General features: G+C 36.7%; 1 protein-coding gene across 2 annotated transcripts in view; it reads left to right on the forward strand.

Annotated features, from left to right (window-relative positions):
* Nucleotides 1-18,378, forward strand: part of colec10 (collectin sub-family member 10 (C-type lectin)) — a 62,576-nt gene extending 44,198 nt beyond the window's left edge. The window contains exons 4-9 of one of the 2 annotated variants that reach the window (XM_073871861.1): nucleotides 8,093-8,229; nucleotides 8,904-8,975; nucleotides 12,672-12,743; nucleotides 13,735-13,788; nucleotides 14,059-14,154; nucleotides 16,578-18,378. In XM_073871861.1, coding sequence (XP_073727962.1) covers nucleotides 8,093-8,229; nucleotides 8,904-8,975; nucleotides 12,672-12,743; nucleotides 13,735-13,788; nucleotides 14,059-14,154; nucleotides 16,578-16,975 — 829 coding nt within the window. In that variant the 3' untranslated portion in view covers nucleotides 16,976-18,378. The remainder of the gene's footprint in view (nucleotides 1-8,092; nucleotides 8,230-8,903; nucleotides 8,976-12,671; nucleotides 12,744-13,734; nucleotides 13,789-14,058; nucleotides 14,155-16,577) is intronic. The other variant, XM_055211959.2, reaches the window with a different exon arrangement.
* Nucleotides 18,379-21,335: the final 2,957 nt, after the last annotated feature.

The raw sequence follows: 21,335 nt of genomic DNA on the forward strand, positions 1-21,335 counted from the left end.
GTTTTGTTTATTGAACAACATTTCAGTACATTTGAAAGATTTTTTTCACAAAATATTTTTATATCCCCGTTTAAAAAATGTCAGGTGGTGCAACCAATCATTGTATATTTGCCAGATACTTTTTTAATGCACTCACTGTGTCATGCTGATTTTTTGTTTATTTAATAGTAGCAGTGTGTAAATATATATATATAAATTATAGGCAAACATTAGCTTGCATTTATATCTTGGGATTGTTGAATGCTTTATTCTGATTGGTTGAGAAATGTTCCGTGGATATGCATTATTTTTCAATAAACGCACACCTAACCTGTCAAATTTCTTAAAAAACCCACCAAAGCCATTTCTTAGTAATGTTTGTGGTAATCGTGGTATGAGTGGAATAATTGACTTTGCTCCTTTAAAATTGCCATTTAGAGTGTGAATTATTTTAAAAATAATTCAACAGGCTGTCATTAATTATTCATTACTTATTAAAACTAAAATTATTATCTAAATCATTAGTTTATTAAAGTTTTTTAGCTGAATGTTTTTTTTTATTTCTCAGGAGCCTCATTTGCCTATGATATCAAATTCAATTAAGTAAAATTAAAATGTGTTTGATAAAATAACATTAAAGTGGTGGCAAGGTTTCAAACATGAATTTTTTATTAGTTAAACACCATTTCTAACCGTTATCTTAAACTAATTTGTACGGACATTTGCCCCACCTGCATTTTACAATTTTAAGATACTAAAACAAATGTTTTTTTATTATTATTAAAAGAATACTGAAAATGTATTTATATAACTAAATACACTGTTGATAAAAATGGTCAAAATATGTACCCCAACTGTCACTGGGCCTGTACCCTTTAAAAAGGTCCTGATATGTACCAATAGGTAAAGATATGTATACATTTGTAACCTTTTGTATCTAATATGTATCTTTGAGGTACCAATAAGCACTCTTTGTAACCAGTATGTACCTCTAAAATATTATTATGAACTCTTTAAGTGCAAACCTGTATTATGAAAGGGTACCACACCAGTGACAACTGGGCTACAAATTTTGAAAAAAAATTTCTGACAGTTTAGGATTTATAGAATAAAGTGACACACGGCATATATGTATCAAGTTACTTTTTTAGTAAATAATGCCCCAGACACAAAACACATTGACCCATAGCTTAAAGGGAATGTAAGTTGGATAAAAGCATCTGTCAAATGCCCAAATACACTGTAAGAAGTAAAGGTACAAAGGCTAGCTGTCACTGGGGCGGTGTACCTAAAGCTTGCATACAGTATTAGTAGCCTACGTCAAAGGTACACTCAATGCGGAAGTTCGTCACAACATGTATGTAGCCTGTCATGTGTGTTTCCTTTTTTCACAATATGTGTTCGGCGTGTGGAGTGATCCTACGTGCATCACGTGTCTTGTCAAAATAAGTGACTGGTGCAGACGCGTCTAAAAGGTTTATGATAAAAGAGACGCTCGCGTTTGCCAGATACTCACTTAATATCATGTGTAATCAGAGTTTACTGTTAAAGGAATATTCTATTTTCTTAAAAGAAAAATCCAGATAATTTACTCACCACCATGTCATCCAAAATGTTGATGTCTTTCTTTGTTCAGTCGAGAAGAAATTATGTTTTTTGAGGAAAACATTGCAGGATTTTTCTCATTTTAATGGACTTTAATAGAGCCCAACATTTAATACTTAACTCAACACATAACAGTTTTTTTCAACGGAGTTTCAAATGACTATAAACAATCCCAAACGAGGCATAAGGGTCTTATCTAGTGAAACGATTGTCATTTTTGACAAGAAAAATAAAAAATATGCTCTTTTAAACCATAACTATCGTCTAGGTCCGGTCCAGCATGACCTAACGTAAATGCGTAGTGACGTAGGGAGGTCACATGTTACATATATAAAACGCACATTTGCGAATCATTGTAAACAATAAACTGACACAAAGACATTAATTTGTATCAGTTGACATACAACAACGTCGGAACGGTCCTCTTTCTCCACACTTGTAAACACTGGGGCGGAGTTTGGCGTTCGTCCTCTGTGACCTCCTGACGTCATGACGTATTGCGTGAGGTCACGCTGACGCTTTCAGGACCGGATCTAGACGAGAAATTGTGGTTTAAAAGTGGATATTTGTTATTTTTCTTATCAAAAATGACAATCGTTTCGCTAGATAAGACCCTTATGCCTCGTTCGGGATTGTTATAGTCATTTGAAACTCTGTTGAAAAAAACTGTTAAGTGTTGAGTTAAGTATTAAATGTTGGGCTCTATTAAAGTAAAAAATGAGAAAAATCCTGCAATGTTTTCCTCAAAAAACATAATTTCTTCTCGACTGAACAAAGAAAGACATCAACATTTTGGATGACATGGTGGTGAGTAAATTATCTGGATTTTTCTTATAAGAAAATGGAATATTCCTTTAAGGGAGTGTATTTTGTGAACGTGAGCGTCTCTTTTATCATAAACAGTTTTGACGCGTGTGCAGCAGGCACTTATTTTGACGAAACACGTGATGCACATGGTTCACATGACACTCCGAACACTTATTTTGAATTTGCGCCCCTCGGATGAGCAGTCACAAGCCGCCACTGGTGGTTTACAAGTCTATATCTTCCTCACAATTTACATCATTAGATGTCAACAGAAATTTAGCTGTGACCAATGTAATATTTCACATCCAGAATAAATCAGTTAACAGTCAGTTGTTGAAATATAGTCTCCTCTCTGTGTGTCAACAGACTGGAAAGAAAACTTGCCCAGGAAGCTGCTTTTTGATTGTTATTTCATTCTTGTGTGTGTGTGTCTGTTTGTGTTATTAGTCAAACCGTGGAACCGTATGACATGTCGAAAGTTTATTTGATTCTCTTGTTTATTTCTTGTTCGGCTGTGATGTTGGCATAACGGTTATTTTGCTTGCATTTCTGGATAACTAAATTTATGGTTTGACTTTGTTTATTGTGTGATGTTACATTCCGATGCGTTCAAATAAAAAATAGACAAGCGGGTAACAAGTGGGTTTCGACTGTACTTTCCCACAATAAAAAGCGAAGCGTCTCCGGTAACTAGTCTCCTTAGTCACAACGCAGACAAAACAGGAGGACAAGAGAATTTCACAGATGAGGAAATCATAAATCGTAAGTGCAAATCTGATTAGCCTAACAGGCCACCTACGGTAACGTTCAGCCAATTTCTGTTTTATTTTACGGCCTTTGTCTGTTTTGCAAGTAATTATGGCATGACATAACTGTCGTCCCCTAAACCCATTCGCTTTTGCGGTGTGAATCACAATGCACTTCACCAGTTAAATGAGAGGGTTACCATTAAACCACATGTAAACGATTAGTCTCTACAATAATAGCCGAGTAAGGAGTCAGACTTAAACCAGTACACAAGGCTGGCCGCAGGCAAAATCACTGCTGTTAACCCTTGCAAGCAAAGCATTGTGTGTGTGTGTGTGTATTTAATTTAGATTATAGACCCTGACTCCTTCAAGATTAGCATCCTTGACCCAACCACAGTTTCCATTGATGAAGAACAAATAGGAAGGAGGGAATCACAATTTATGAGGAAAATCAAGATATTTTCCTGCAAGTTTTCCTCACGGGGAATCTTAAGGCTTGAAAACAACCCTAACTCGTTGATTTTTTATCGGATGAGGTCCAATTATATTAGAGATTCCCTAGAAATTCCCCAGAGAGACAAACAATCGCATCCAAGTTGCCACACCTTAGTTGTACATTCATCATGATCGTGACAACCTCCGAGAAAGGCATGTCTGACTGGATCTTATTTTTCAGCAAATTATATAATATAAAGGCCACAATCTTTGACATTTCAAAGTGTAGGAAGAATTCCCTTCAGGTTTAGATCCCAGGCCCTCATGCAAGCCCTGACATTTTCTTTTTGTCGTAATCCTGCTTGCTTATCAGCTTATCAGTCCTTATCTATAGAACACCATCTGTGATTTTCAACTGTACTCTGAGAATATCACCTGTATGTCAGGACAACAGTACAACTGTCTGCTTCAACAGAAGAAACTCTTCATTTAAGTCAGACTGAAATGATGTTGTATCCTAAATGAACTTTCACATTCATGGTGCACCCGATTATAATCAAACACTCCGTCTAATGTGATGAATTGCTAACCACTAATGTGCTGATAAGCAATAGTGTGTCATTAAATCGCGGTGCGCTTAAGTAACAGTAAAGTAAAGTATCATTATTAATATGCAAAGGCAGCTGTGACTGATTTAGATAACCAGCAAGTATTTGGATAAGGAGAGTTGGGGGCAATTCTTCAAAATAAACAGAAAACCAAACTTCTAAACATATTTGCGTGGATGTTGGAGAATGATCTCATCGGTTCATAGACGCGGCTTTTGGGAGGAGGGCCAAGCATCTGTGGAGAATTAGTGAAAGTTTAAAGGATATTCAACCAATAAATACTTTGCTAATTACAGTTTGTAAAATAGAGGAACAATAAACTTCTGTTCTGGCTGTTAATTAAACCTTTTAACAGCCAATAAACAAGTCTTATTTATTTTACAATCTATAAAGGTGCATGTGTATCTATACAGTTTACTGTATCTATGTCTAATCATTTTTGGGTTAAAAAAGTTATAAGTTAGGTGGTTGCCTTAAAATGTTTAGTAAATTCAACTTAAAAACAACAGAAAGACCCTGCACACAATAAATCTTAAAACAATCCCTTTTTGCAAGATTCATAGTGTGCAGGATCTTGCTGTTGTTGTTAAGCCCTTTTCACCCAGACATTCCAGAAAATACACGGAAAACGCACCTGGGATTTTTCCGGGATCGTTGAATTTTTTTTGTTCATCCACACTGCCAATGATTTGCCGGCATCTGCAAGGTCCCGGAAAGACATGTGACCTGTTTAAAGTCCTGCACTATCTTCTACCCAGCATCTGAAGTTTGCATATTATTTATTATTTCTCTCTCCAGAAACAATTTGTGTGCATTTTTGTTTATGATAAGATTATAAAGGAGCGTGTGACGTGCCATTCTATGCTGGTGAATGATCTCAGCTTTAGAGTGGATATTTGACGAGCTCCCTGATCTCTGATTTAATACAGTTTCAGACATTTATCATCGTGAATGTTTATATGGATTTAAAACCCATCATGTTCACACAGAGCAGTGGCGGCTGGTGACTTCTTTTTTGAAGCGCACAATCCGAAGTTCGTCACAATATGTATGTAGACCGTCATGTGTGTGGTTCGTAATTTCAAAATATGTGTTCTGCGCTTTGAGAGATCGTGTGTGCATCACGTGTCATGCCAAAATAAGTGCCTGCTGCAGACGCGTGGAAAGGGTTTTAAAAAGCAAAACAGTTTTGACGTGTGCAGTAGGCACTTATTTTGACAAAACACGTGATGCACACAGGATCTCTCGAAACGCAGGACACATATTTTCGAAAAGGGAACCACACACGTGACAATCCGAACCCTTATTTTGAATTAGCGCATCCTCGGATGAGCAGTCACGAGCCGCCACTGACACAGAGGGTTTTCTGGGTATCTTACTAGGTCCTCATTCCGGCAACGATCCCAGAAGATTTACGGGACGTGTTTGCGTTCACACAGAACCTTGTCTGGCAATTTTACGGGTATTTTCTGGGACCAAAGGTCTGTTTTGAATATTGACCATGTTTGATTTTGGTTCTGAAGCACCTTTTACCTACAGGTGTGTGAGGGTGATTGCTGAGTTAATTTAACTTAAAAATTTTAGTTGACATAACAATTTTTACTAGGGATGCACCGATAGGATTGTTTTGGGCCGATACCGATTCCGATTTAAACAGACAGCTTCTGGCCGATACCGATGCCGATAACGATATTAAACACTCGTATACAATACTATACAGTTGGTCTATTAGCTAGTTTATTTCTGCATCAAATTATTTTTCCTGAACATGGATTGGATCTAATTAACATTCAACTGACCAACATAATAAGAGAGGCACAAATTAATCTAAAACAAATATAATAAGACAGCATGACAACCTTCAAAGGTGGTTTTTGCTATTCAGCATTTATTTTATTAACAACATCAACTAATTTTTTACATATAATGGATTTCTTTATGCAGTTAATTAATAAACAATCGTATCGGCCTTTCTCGTGCTATTGCCGATATTCCGATGGTTTCAAATTCATCAAAAATCGGCCGATAAATATCGGTGGCCGATACATCGGTGCATCACTAATTTTTACTCAACTTTTATGAGTTAACTAATCTCTTTAAGATAAATTAACTCAACATTTTTCTAAAAAACTTACTTTTTTAAGTTGAACAAACATATCTTATTTTACAGTTTATGTATTGTATATATCTATACACAATCAGTACTATGCAAAAGTTTTAGGCCACCACCAGCTTTGTTGTATTAAAATTACTATTAATAACCATCTATATTAACCTTTAGCAAGAGGCAAAAGAAAATATAAATGTTGATTTTGATCTAAATTTAGGTTTTCATAAAAATAAGTACATTAAGCCCTTGTCATTAAACATCTAAAATGATCAGTATTTGTACATTTTGTGGCAGGTGTACCGTCCTAAATGCTCAGTCTAATATAAAGATGCGTGCATCCATATGCATGTGAAATTTTGGTTTCGGTTTAAAAACATGCAGGAATTAGAAAATAAAGTGCAGGACTTGCTTGATGGTAAAATAGTTATTAGGTGTGACAAGACTTGAAAACGATCTTCCTTGCACTGACTGACAGATCCAAAGCATGCACACATACAGACGCGTGGCCGCACAACCCAGATATGTACACACAAATAACATTATTTTAGATCTTGCATTACAGTACATCTTAAAGTTGTCTGTCTCAATTTCAATCAAACAATAAAAAAAGAAAAAAGTTGAACATACATTTTTCCTATAGATATTGTTTTTGACTTTGTGTGTGCCAAATCTATTAGTTTAACCAGTGTTTTAAGGTATGGATTTTGTTTTTAAACCTTCAAAAATCTTTAACTTGATTATTCTCAAAACTGACTTTGCTGAGCCAACTTCAAACACGTGTAGCTCTGTCATTTTTTCTCAGATTTCAACAAAGCATACATCGTTTTAAATTACTGTAATGTTAAAATATAATTAACTCATTTTTGCAAACTTGCTCATTCTGACTTAATTTGCCAGCACAAGACACATTTAGTTTTCAGGTCTCTTTGTTAAGATACAAACAGAAAATCTTGGAAATATGTACACTGTAAAAAATTCTGTAGAAATTACAATGTTATTGCAGCTGGGTTGCCGGTAATTTACGGTAGATTTAGATGTGTGTTATTTACTGGCAAGGGTTTGTTCAAGGTTGAATGGATGTTAAATATTAACAAGTCTATCTTTACAGAATAAAACTATACAATAACAGCCTAAAAGCATTCTGGGATCCAGAAATCATCATCAAACTTTTTCTGTTTTTGCTTCAGATTTTGTTTCCCAGAATGTTTTGCTTGATGCTGTTTTTTTAGTTTTACTCTGTAAAGACAAAGACTTGTAAATGTTTAATGTTCATTTAACTTTGAACCAAATGTTGCCAGTAAATAACAAAAATTTAAATCTACGGTAAGTTACCGGCAACCCAGCTGCAATTTCTATGGATTTTTTTTTACAGTGTACCCAAAATGTAAAAAAATGTCTTCAAGTGAGCCTTTATTGTGAACTCTTTGACACTAAGCACATCTTGAACTCTTTTGAGAAGACTGAAGTCTAAGAGATCCTAAAGGTTACTAATGGATCGCTCAATGGTAAAATGTATTTTCTGGTTGTATTCTAATATAGAGACTGAGAAATAATAAATAAAATATACGGTCACTAAACAACAATCAAAACAACAAATCTAAAATATCTATCTATAAAGCGTAACTCACTTAATTCCAAAATAATCCTTACATAGCAACTCTCTTAAGTGAATTCCTAACATTTAGCATAAGGAGATAGCGTGCGATCTGGACAGTGTTGTTTGAAAGCTAAACACAGATATGATAAGGTCTGGCAGACATTGGTAAAACTCCCTTCTCATTCTGTCCTTTTGAGAACAGAGCAAAGTTTCCACTGCAAGCCATGGATGGAGAAAATTTCAGCAGGAAACTATTTCTATTTTTATTTCTTTGTCACGTCAACCAAGTTTGTACGACAACAGAGGTGTGTTCAAACAGTATTCTCCCTGGACCTAAAGGTATTTATATGCTTTTATGATATTAAGAGAGATTGTATGAAAGTTGAAATATCATCATTCCTGCTCAAATCACTTTAAATCTCCTGCTATTTCCACGTTATAATTCTTAAAAACGTCATTCATGAGTTCATGCTTACAGGAACCACCTATATAATTTGCACCCTGCTTTGGCTCCCTGCCGTCAGACTGGATAAATATCAGTAAAACCAGACATTTAAAGACCTACAGTAGCTGCTCTTATTACAAAGAACCCTGCTGGTAAAACCCAACAATGTGCATGTGTTCAATTTTGTTCTGTCATTTATAGGCTCAGCTAAAGAAATGGTGTGAAACATTAACTGTAATGCGCTTGTGGTCAGCTGTTATTCCATTACGTAAAACATCACAATCCATAGTGAATTTGCATGGTGGCAGAAACTTCTATTCAGCCTATTTCTGGGAATCAGTGTGTGTGTCACCATATATAGTATACGCACACACACTTACATATATATTAAGGCTGTTAAGAGGAAATGTCTCTGCCACTGTCTCATGGTTTTAGCAATGCCAATAAACTTGACACTCTAGAGATTGAATAACTGTCTGTATTTAAACAGCTGCGATGTAACAGAGAAGTGTGTTTGGGTAAGACCCATCCCAAACAGTTATGTCTGTACACTTTCTTCATTCAACAGGAGATCCAGGTGAGGTGGGCGCAGAAGGCGAGGAGGGAAGAATGGGGAAAACCGGCCCACCTGGCCTCCAAGGTTTGAAAAACGTTGTTGTTTAACGGATCAGTGAAAGATTAAAGGGAAGTTGGTTAAAGCGCGACTGTTTACTATCCATAGAGAGAGAAAAAACTAGTTAACTCAAATCAACAGTTTTAATATGAGCAATTGTGCTTTAAAGTGAAGTGGCGTGAAGTAAAACAGCAACAGAGGTTCAAAGTTCACGGGGTTGATTTCTTAACGGGATATTTCACCCAAAAATGAAAACTCTCATGTTGTTACAAACCTATATAAATGTATTTGTATTAATGACCACAAAGGAAGATATCCATAGTATTAATTTTACTACTACGGAAGCCTCTGGTTTGGTTACAAACATTCCTCAAAATATCTTCCTTGGGAATTTATGCAGGTTTGTAACAACATGAAAGCGAGTAAATGACAGAATTTTCATTTTTGGGTGAACTATCTCTTTAAAGTGATACTCCAGCCAAATATCAAAATTAACCCATGATTTACTCACCCTCAAGCAATGCGAGATACACATTTCCATCATCTTTCAGACTAACACATTTGGAGTTGTTGTAGTAAACGTCTTTGCTTTTCCAAGCGTATAATGGTAGAAAACAGCGATCAGTCAACTTCTGACTTTAAACCCCAAAAAAGTGCACTCATCCTTCAATCGGTTAGCTACCCCAGTCTCACATAATTATGTACCTATAGTAACGTAATTTTTTATTCTTTTTTGTGATACTGTCACAAATTTCCAAGTTTTTTTTTTTGTGATCGTAATCATGAATTTCTGTTTATGTGTCATTGTCACGTATTGGTTACTCAACTGCTTTTTCCTATTTTCAAACCATTGTCGCTTCGGTTTAGGGTTAAATTTGGTGTTTGCGTTAGGATGTCACTTTAAGTATTGGTTTATACTATTTTTTCTGATTTTTAAAAATATTTTTAAACCATTGTTGCCTGGCGTTAGGGTTACAGTTGGGTTTGAGTAAGAATGTCATATTATGTAAATCTAACCCTAGTGACAATGGTAAGAAAATAGGACCAAACAGTTGAGTAACCAATACCTGACAATGACACGTAAACAGAAATTTGTGATACGATAAAAAAAAAAAACACAGAAATTCTTGACAGTATCACGAAAAAGAATAAAAAAAATACGTGACTATAGACGGTTTCAGCAGTAACAACATAAACAAGTGCCGTCCGTGGTCAACACGTAACTTCCGGTAAACTCCGCTAAGAATAAATAAAACAAAGTACTTTAAACGTAGTTTATTTATATAACAAGCAAAAAAACAACACATAGATTATCTAGGAAACCAAAACATATGGTATTTGTTCAGTTTAGCAAATAATCAGACCTTTAAAAACTGAAACCGCTGTAAAGTTTGGACCAGACGCGTATCGCGTCACCGCACGTGCGTCCGATGAAACGCTTAATTTCGTGAGACTGGGCTCTCTATCCACATGGCTCCGGGGGGTTGGTGAAGGTCTTCTGTGGGTGGTCCGTGTGATTTTGTAAGAAAAATATTTATAGCTAATATCTAACTTTATAAACTGTAATAACTAGCTTCCGGTAGCGGCGGCATCTTGGACCAAGATGGCGCCATTACCAAAAGCTAGTTATTGTAGTTTATAAAGTAGGGATGCACCGATAGGATTTTTTTGGGCCGATACCGATTTAAACAGACAGCTTCTGGCCGATACCGATGCAGATACCGATTGTATACAATACTATACAGTTGGTCTATTAGCTAGTTTATTTGTGCATCAAATAACTTTTACTGAACATGGATTTGATCTAATTAACATTTAACTGACCAACATAATAAGAGAGGCACAAATTAAGCTAAAACAAATATAATAAGACAGCATGACAACCTTCAAAGGTGGTTTTTGCTATTCAGCATTTATTTTATTAACAACATTAACCTTTTTTTTTTTTTACATATAATGGATTTCTTTATGTAGTTAATTAATAAACAATTGGTATCGGCCTTTCTCGTGCTATTGCCGATATGCCGATGGTTTCAAATTCATCAAAAATCGGCCGATAAATATTGGCGGCCGATACATCGGTGCATCACTATTATAAAGTTTAAAATCTTAGTTACAATATCACATTGATTACCACAAAATACCTTTATTAACCCCTTGGAGTCGTGTGGATTACTTCTGCGATTTGTAATAAATTGTAATAAACCACTAGCATGCCAAACTGACCTGAAAACGTTTTGAATGCACTGATTGAACCGTAGGAATTTCGGGGATTTTAAACTTCCCAAATGTAACACAGAAGCCTTTTCTGTAGGAGCGCTGGTACAGCGTGCGAACCCAAATTTGACCTGAACTCAGATGTTTGATGTGTGTCTGCCCTCACGGGCATTAGAGCGGAGCTGGAAGACAGTCGGTTCCCGCCAGACCACATCTTCCCTTGAGGAAAGTCACGTCAGAGACCGGCAGACGTGTTAATTGCGGCCAGTGGCCGCAGTGTCGCCGTGTGTTCAAAGATGGAAGTGTCTGTAGTGCCCGGCTGCACATGGGCCTCTTCCAGGCAAACTGTTTATCGTACCAGTACAAGCGTGAGCACAGAAAGACATGCCCGCTCTTCTGTAATGAAAAGCCGAAAGTAAGAGAAATGCCAGGAAGGATCTTAGTCTGTGACCACAGCGGCATCAAGGTCCAGAATGACGGCTTACAGCGAACCTTTATTTTTAGCGATGCACCTAAACATAAAATGCCAAGAAGATTGCTATACAGGAAATTATATTTAAACTGCATATACTACATTTATACTGTTAAGTTATGAAGTGTGAACTTACGGAGGGTATCGACTAACTTGACAGATAATTATAGGTGACGTTACATGTCAAGAAATTTCCCATCAGCATTCACGATACGTCCACACTCTCAAATCCTGGAAAGGCAGGCGAACGTTTGTCTGGAAAGAAGCAGTCCCACAGCTAGTGGGTTTAACTGGCAATAGCATGGCAGACTCGTGTTAATCCGTTTTAAGCAAGTACAGGAAATGATCACCCCATACTTCATCAACATCACGCCCTTTAAGCCAAAATAAAACCATTCACGAGAATAGAAACAGAATAAGGTTAACAGTGAGGTATTCCCGGATGTCATTATATAGACGGTTCCCTTTTCCGCATCATTTTTTAGACGTTCAGATGGTCCGTCTACTCCACAAATCGTTTCACAAATGTCTGAGGTTTTTCATTGAGGTTTGCCTTGTAATTGAAATATCTGAACAAATGGAGCAATCAGTTTGATGGCAAACAGCAATAGACATGCTTACTTCTGTAAAATAGATGAACAATAAACTTGGGAATAAAATGGAAATGACATATCCACTTAATCAAAGTGAGTTATCGCAGATATAACGCCGGAGCCCTGTTATTGCTTGGCAAGGCCCAGAAATGCCTAAAACCCCATTTCCAGATGGATATTTGCTTGCAGTCCGAAGCTGTCATGAGCGGTTTCAAAAACAGCTGCCTCGAACCTTAAAATGAGCTGGAAAATACAATCGAATCAGATTTATATTGAAGACAACTGACATGAAATAATTTCGAAACGTGATTGAGGTTCACATGCACCGTGACTTATTTTGCTTTGACAGTACGCTTGCTTGCTTTGGAAAAGCGTGGTGAGATATTTGTCTTGAATTCTGGCAGGGTCATGAGACGATAACCTTGTTTTCTCTCTCAATAGGTCTAAACGGTGAGTATGGAGAGAAAGGAGACGTGGGCCGAATGGGAAAAATTGGCCCTATTGGGGACAGAGGTGAATAAACTTTAACCAGATAGTAGCATTGAGATATCACATGCAATATTCAACCGCTACTATGTCAGTAAAAATCATTTGCCTTTCCCACCCAAGATGTTTACTGTACAGTCTCACTAAAATATATAGATGCCCGTCCCAAATTATCTGCCGTTTTTCTGAAAAAATACAGTGTACCGATGTTCATTACAGGAGTGCAACTAACCAGAACCATTTACAATTAGGTTTTGTCTAACTAAAAATGAAAATTTGCTGTTAATTTACTCACTTTCAGGCCATCCAAGATTGCATTGAGTTATAACAGAAAGTATATGCACTGGTGTGTGCTACCATAGACATTTATAGGACCAAAGCAATTTAAAAATGTAATTTGATCTGGGCGTTTTTAAATTTGGTTACAATCTTGGATTTTAACAAATGCTTATCATCATCATCAGTCAGAGTAATTTGAAAGTCTGTTCCCTGTAGACCCGTCACTAACACACGAGTCATAAATCCTTCAGTTAAAATAATAAATCCTTACAATCAAAGTGACATCATATATCCCTGTTTTCACCAGGCTGGAAAGGATGTTTCTCTTTAAAATAACAAACAGTACATTCTTGAGGACTGAACACCTGTGTCATCTGTATAAATATTTAAAAAACTAATCTGTTTTAGAAATGATTCAGCACTTATGTCTGTAAACCATTAAACAATAACTCCTACGAAAACAATGATGTACTTCTCAAAGTCTTATTTTAACTCCATGACCGAACACTCATCACCACTGCTTCAAAATTAAACACATAGTGGTCGTTTTTGACATCATCTGCCCAAATGCTATTATGAAATGAGAGTTTAATGTGTACTCTGCTGCCATCTACTGGCTATTAGATGTCAATTATGCTACAGTATATGAAGCTAAGCCATTACAGTTATATAGTACTGTATACTACAAAACAACATGTGAAACTAATTTATACTGTACTGTAAATGTTACTGTGAACAGGTGACAAAGGACAACATGGAATGCCCGGTCCTCCAGGAATGAAAGGAAAACCTGGTAAATATATCAAATTGCTTGTGCTTTAATTTCTGATCTCATTTTCCTATCGTGTGTGTTTTTGTGTGTGCTTTATATAGAATTATACGTTTTCATATTCTTGTGTCTGACTCACATCTGAATAACAATGAGCCAGCATTTAATCTTTATTTTAAATTTCTAAATGTTGTCATTTTGTTATTTTTGTTTATTCCAATCCAATGTTTTCTTTATAATATGGCCTTATTATTGATCTAACACAGCATAATAACTCCTCATTACTTGTAACAGGATCTACATGTGACTGTGGGAGGTACAGAAAGGTTGTCGGACAAATGGACATCAATATAAGCAAGCTAAAAAATGCTATCAAGTTTTTGAAGAATGGTGAGACCTGGGTCTTAAATTAATCATTACCAGAAATGTGATCTAGACTAAAATAAACAGAACAGAATAGAATAGAAAAGAACAGAACAGAATAAACTAGACTAGACTAGACTAGAACAGTACAGTACAGTACAGAACAGAATAAACTAGACTAGACTAAACTAACAAAACTGAAGGCTAGGCTTGAATTGACTAAAATAGACTAGAACAGAACAGAGTAAACTTGGCTAGGCTATGCTAGACTAGAAAAGAACAGAATAAACTAGACTAGACTAGACTAACAAAACTGAAGGCTATGCTTGAATTGACTAGACTAGACTAACAAAACTGAAGGCTATGCTTGAATTGACTAGACTAGACTAGAACAAAATAAACTAGACTAGACTAGACCAGAACAGAATAACCTTGACTAGGCTAGGCTAGGCTAGACTAGAACAGAATAAACTAGACTAGACCAGAACAGAATAAACTTGACTAGGCTAGGCTAGGCTAGAACAGAACAGAACAGAATAGACTAGACTAGAATAGACTAACAAAACAGAAGGCTAGGCTTGAATTGACTAGAGTAGACTAGAACAGAATAAACTAGACTAAACTAGACCAGAACAGAATAAACTTGACTAGACTAGACTAACAGAACTGAACAAAACAGTACAGAACAAAATAAACTTGACTTGTCTTGACTAGACTAGACTAGACCAAAACAGAACAAACTTGACAAGGCTAGGCTATGCTAGGCTTGAATTTACAAGACTAGAATAGAATAGAATAGAATAGAATAGAATAGAATAGAATAAAATAGAATAACCTTGACTAGGCTAGGCTATGCTAGGCTTGAATTGACTTGACTAGATTAGACTAGAACAGGACAGAACAGAATAAACTAGACTAGACTAGACCAGAACAGAATAAACTTGACTAGACTAGACTAACAGAACTGAACAAAATAGTACAGAACAAAATAAACTTGACTTGACTAAACTAGAGTAGACCAAAACAGAACAAACTTGACAAGGCTAGGCTATGCTAGGCTTGAATTTACAAGACTAGATTAGACTAGACTAGACTAGACTAGACTAGAATAGAATAACCTTGACTAGGCTAGGCTATGCTAGGCTTGAATTGACTTGACTAGACTAGACTAGAACAGTACAGAACAGAATAAACTACACTAGACTAGACCAGAACAGAATAAACTTGACTAGACTAGACTAGACTAATAAAACTGAACCGAACAGTACAGAACAGAATTAACTTGGCTAGGCTATGCTATGCTAGGCTTAAATTGACTAGACTGGACTGGACTGGACTGGAATAGAGTAGAATAGATTAGACCAGAACAAAATAAACTTGACTAGATTAGGACTAGAACAGAACAAACTTGACTAGACTATGCTATGCTAGACTTGATTTGACTAGACTAGAGTAGAATAGACTAAAATAAACTAAAACAGAACAAACTTGGCTAGGCTAGGCTAGGCTATGCTTGAATTTAATAGACTAGACTAGACTAGACTAGACTAGACTAGACTATACTAGACTATACTAGAATAGAATAGAATAGAATAGAATAGAATAGAATAGAATAGAATAAACTTGATTAGGCTAGGCTATGCTAGGCTTGAATTGACTAGACTAGACTTGACTAGAACAGGACAGAACAGAACAGAATAAACTAGGCTAGACCAGAACAGAATAAACTTGACTAGACTAGGCTATACTATGCTAAAATTAACTGGACTGGACTGGACTGGAATGGGATGGGAATATAATAGAATAACATAATAAACTAGACTAGACCAGAACAGAATAAACTTGACTAGATTAAGACTAGAACAGAACAGACTTGATTTGACTTGACTTGACTTGACTTGACTATGCTAGGCTTGATTTGACTGGACTAGACTAGACTAGACTAGAACAGTCTAGACTAGACTAGCAGAACTGAACTGAACTGAACTGAACTGAACTAGAAATATATTACACAACACACTTGTGAGAAACAATAGACAAAACCTTCTGTTAATCCACATAAATTGTGCAGAAGAATCATAAATATTATACAGGGATAACCTGCACTTCTATTAAAGGACCAAAAAAGACCTCAAAAGTGATTGAATAATGATTTTAGTAGATCAAAGTCAGTTCACACGTTTCTAAAAGAGTAACTTCCTGAAATGCTGGTTGTTGTTTAACAAATTAGTAATAGATTAAAGTAAAGGCTACAGTAATCACTATGCAAAGCCAATGCGCAACCTAAACAAGTAAGATTAGTGGGTGGGCTATTCTATAATATATTCTCTATAACTGAAACACTTACAAATATCTAAAAAACTCATTTTAATGTTGTTTTTCTCACATATTTCTACTGAAAACAGACACATGTTTACAGACCATAACTAGTGCTGTGGTTCTGGTTACAGTGATTCTAGGTATCAGGGAGACAGAGGACAAGTTTTACCTGCTGGTGAAGGAGCCGAGGAAATACGGAGAGGCCAATCTGAACTGCAAGTTACGTGGAGGATCTCTTGCCATGCCCAGATCCACAGAATCCAACACTTTACTGGCCAACTATATCAGTGAAGCTGATCTTACACTTGTCTTTATAGGGCTACAGGTAGGGGAGTCGGAGGTGGGGTACGTGTATGTTAATGGTGAGCCCCTCCTTAACACCACAGCGTGGGGTCTGCAGGAGCCACACAAAGGTAACTGTGTACAGATGAGTAACACCGGATACTGGAGCCAGGTGGATTGTGGAGCCGCACAATACTACATATGTGAATTTGACAAAAACAGAAAAACTCCAGAAAATGTCATGTGACTGTGTAATGGATGCAGGGCGAGGAAGGTTTTTATTATTTTGTAATCATTTTTACACAACAAACTATAAGTCTTTAATAATGTTATTGATGTCCCGTTACAACATGAAGCCCATTACTAAGATTACATTGTAAAAAAAATTATATCAAAACAATGAAGAGTTTGGTTCCAAAATGCAATAAACGTAAATTCTTCATTTTAGGCAAAATCTGATATCTGCTGTGTTATTCTGTCTTTTTTCCAAACCACGACAAACACCAGTCCTCCTTTTCTGCAGAATGCAATAAATCCGCTCAATAAATCACAGGGCACCATTCCACGCATTATAAACAATAAGGGCGGCGCTTTAAATGCACACAAAACCCTAGTTATCCTCATTTACTTTGTACTTCGTGATCAACAAACAAACAAAAACAAAATAGTAAGTTTGATGGCACTGATAAACCTGTGGTGGTTTTTCTGTGGCAGGAAAGAAACGTAAGCCATCAAAATCTAATAATTTAAAGGAGAGGCATTCTGGAGAAGGAAAAATGTCGGCTGTTGCTTGTTCTCCCGACAGCATGAAGCTTCTGTCATGCTAACACATTGACCCCAGGGGATCTTATGAAAAACTTTCCATTATTTTACTCAAAGTCAACGAAAATCGAGCAGGACCAAAACATTTTGAGTTCAGCAATGACGTGCCAAGGATGACACCAGCAATGACATGTTCTTAATATGACAAAGTAAGTGTTTGATTAATGCCATTTATTTTTATTTTTTTAACCAGTGTGTACAACTAGGCAACTAAATGAATATAACATGGCAAAGATGAATGCACATTTATATATTGATTCAATAGATTTATAGCATTTTGAAAAACTTGTCATGGATTTATTGCATTTTGCAGAAAAAAATAATAATTAATATAATCAATAATGTATAATTAATCTTTGACAATCAAGTTATGGAATTGAATTTTTAATGTTTTTATAACCTAAAGATGCTATGTGAAAGTTTGTAACAGAAAATAGTGGTTTTCATCTTGTCACTTTCTTGGTATAGAAAACACGGTTTACCGAAATTAGTCAAAATGGATTTATTGCGTTTTGGAACCAAACTCTTCATATATATGTATTTTTACTTTAACTTAACAAATAAGGTTATACAATTTCAACTTGTTTTTATAAGTCAATACTTAAAATAGTTGTGAATTGACTTGCATAACCAAGTTGGCGTAACTTCGTGCAAAAAAAAATTTCAGTGTACCTGACAACAAATCATACTTTTTATGTATTATTTTTATTTTTTATGTATTCAAAAATGTTATATTTTCTTTTTGTACTATTTCTTATATTTACTCTGTCTGTGAAATCCAGGATGAAGAAGCATCAAATTAGTCATATCCATAAAAAAATGATAAAATACGTAATGTGTTTTTTTTTCTAAAAGATTTTTACTCAAATTTTCATTTAAAATTATGATTTCAAATACTGAAATGAACGCTCTATTATTACCAAAACCTACATTTAGAGCAACATCAGGGTATCTCAACAGTGCACAGGACTGGCAGCTGATAGCGGATGTGGGCAGTCAACTCAAGTTCCTGCAACATGTTGTTGAAACCACTCTCAGGCCTGACATTGTATTGGTGTCAGAGGCAACAAAGAGTCTCGACATGCTGGAGCTCAAAGTGCCGTGGAAAGAGCGTATGGAGGAGGCCTTTGAGCGGAAGAAGGAGAAGAACAGCAGTTTAGTCAGCGACTGCCACAGGAAACGCTGGAAGGCAAGGTGCTTGCCAGTCGAAGTTGGATGTAGAGGCTTTGCAGGAAGATCTCTCTGCAGAGCTTTTACTGCACTCTGCATCACTGGAGAGCGAAGGAGAAGAGGCATCTGTAATAACACAGAGATGGCAGAAAAAGCCTCTAGGTGGCTCTCGTTAAAGAGGGCAGATCTGTGGTCGAATGCTGCTAGGGCACAAGCTGAGGTCTGATCAACCTCAGCTGGGTTGCCTGTACGAGGGTGTCTGATGTTTGAAAGACTCGAAACACCTGATGACTACAGATAACATCACTGATGATGTGCCCTAGCTCTGCATCAGAAGATGTATTGTACAAAGGCTTAGTGGTGCTTGGATTTATGGAAAGCATCACTATTACTATTCCTCAAATTCTGGACACCTTCTGCGGCATGTAACTCGTCCCACACGCTTTGTCATACACCCATGAAAGTGGGCTCAAATCGACCAACTTATTGAGGAGAGGTGTGCTATGACTTTTATAAACGATCGGGTGCAAGATTTCTGAAAGGGGGGGGGGGGGATCCCATTGACTTAACATTGCGCCCAACTTTGACGGGTCATAGATCCGATCAAGGATTTTGTAGAAACATGTGGGTTACAACTTTTGAAGAGGGTGGTAGGCTCTGTAAGAACATACATCACATTGAGGTGTACATTGTACCCCTGGGGTGTAAGAGGCCTCCCAAAATTCCTCATTGACTTATAATAGGGCAGGGAACCCGCCCATATAAGGGAATACAAAGTTCCAGATAGGATATCTTTGCTTACATTGTCGTAGAGACAAGTGGGTGGGCTCATTTTACTGAGGCATCCACTCAATCTCTCAGGATCGTCCCAGAGCTATTAAGCCACGCCCCTAGCAACCATTTTGAGCACCCTGGCAACATAAAATTCAAACAGTTATATCTTCAAATCTGAATGTCATGTGTCATGGTGACATTGGGATTGGTTTATATCATTCATGCTGTCAAGTAGCCTATGGAGCATCATCATTGGCCACTCCCAAGCCACGGCCTAGCAACCAAAGACAGTACCCTAGCAACAGATCCCATAGACCGCCATTATAAAATGCCCAGATGGATATCTCTGCATTACAGTGTCATAGTGACATGGGGGTGGGCTCATTTTACTCAGGCATCCAATCAGTCTCTCAGGATACTTATATAGTTACTAAGCCATGCCCCTAGCAACCAAATAAAGTACAGTACCCTAGCAACGGAATAAACAAAGCCTTTTATCTCCACATCAGAACATCATAGAGACACAGGGGTTGGACTGTTTGACTCTTGACTCGGAGTGTAATCACTATTGGATACATATTTTCTCCCTAGGAACCAAATACTGTACCCTAGCAACCGAATAAACAAAGCCTTATATTTCCGCATCAGAACATCGTAGAGACACGGGAGTTGGACCGTTTACTTGTGACTCGGAGTGTAATCACTAGTGGATGCAAATTTTCTCCCTAGCAACCAAATACAGTAACCTAGCAACGGAATAAACCATGCCTTATATCTCCGCATCAGAACATCATAGAGACACGGGGATTGGACCGTTTGACTCGTGACTCGGAGTGTAATCACTATTGGAAGCAAATTTTCTCCCTAGCAACCAAATGCAGTACCCTAGCAACAAAATAAACAAAGCCTTATATCTTTGATTCGTGACTCGGAGTGTTTGATTCGTGACTCGGAGTGTAATCACTAGTGGATGCCAATTTTTCCACTACCAACCAAATACAGTACCCTAGCAACCGAATAAACAAAGCCTTATATTTCCGCATCAGAACATCGTAGAGACACGGGAGTTGGACCGTTTACTTGTGACTCGGAGTGTAATCACTAGTGGATGCAAATTTTCTCCCTAGCAACCAAATGAAGAGTTTGGTTCCAAAACGCAATAAATCCATTTTGACAAATTTTGGTAAAAACGTGTTTTCTATACCAAGAAAGTGACAAGATGAAAACAACTATTTTCTGTTACAAACTTTCACACAGCATCTTTAGGTTATAAAAACATAAAAAATTCAAATCCATACGTTGATTTTCAAAGATTTATTATAAAAACGGATTATTTTTTCCACAAAATGCAATAAATCCATGACAAGTTTTTATTCAAAATGCTATAAATCTATTGAATCAATAGCCTATATAAATGTGCATTCATCTTTGCCATGTTATATTCATTTAGTTGACTAGTTGTACACACTAATTAAAAATATAAACATTAATGTTATTAATCAAAACACTTACTTTGTCATATTAAGAACCCTGTCATTGCGGTTACTTGACGTCTTTGCTTAACGTCTTTCACAGCGATCGACTGTAAAATGTTTTTGGTCCTGCTCGATTTTCGTTGACTTTGAGTAAAATTATGTACAGTTTTTCATAAGATCCTCTGGGGTCAATGTGTTAGCATGAGAAGCTTGATGCTGTCGGGAGAACAAGCACCCGTCTCCCAAGTGCCTCTCAGGGAAATTGTTAGATGCTGATGGCTTACGTTTCTTTCCCATCACAGAAAACCATCACAGGTTTAGCGATGCAATTAAAGTATTATTTTGTTTTGTTTGTTGATCACGTAG

The sequence above is a fragment of the Misgurnus anguillicaudatus genome, chromosome 10 (genome assembly GCF_027580225.2).
Source record: "Misgurnus anguillicaudatus chromosome 10, ASM2758022v2, whole genome shotgun sequence".
Lineage (NCBI taxonomy): Eukaryota > Metazoa > Chordata > Actinopteri > Cypriniformes > Cobitidae > Misgurnus > Misgurnus anguillicaudatus.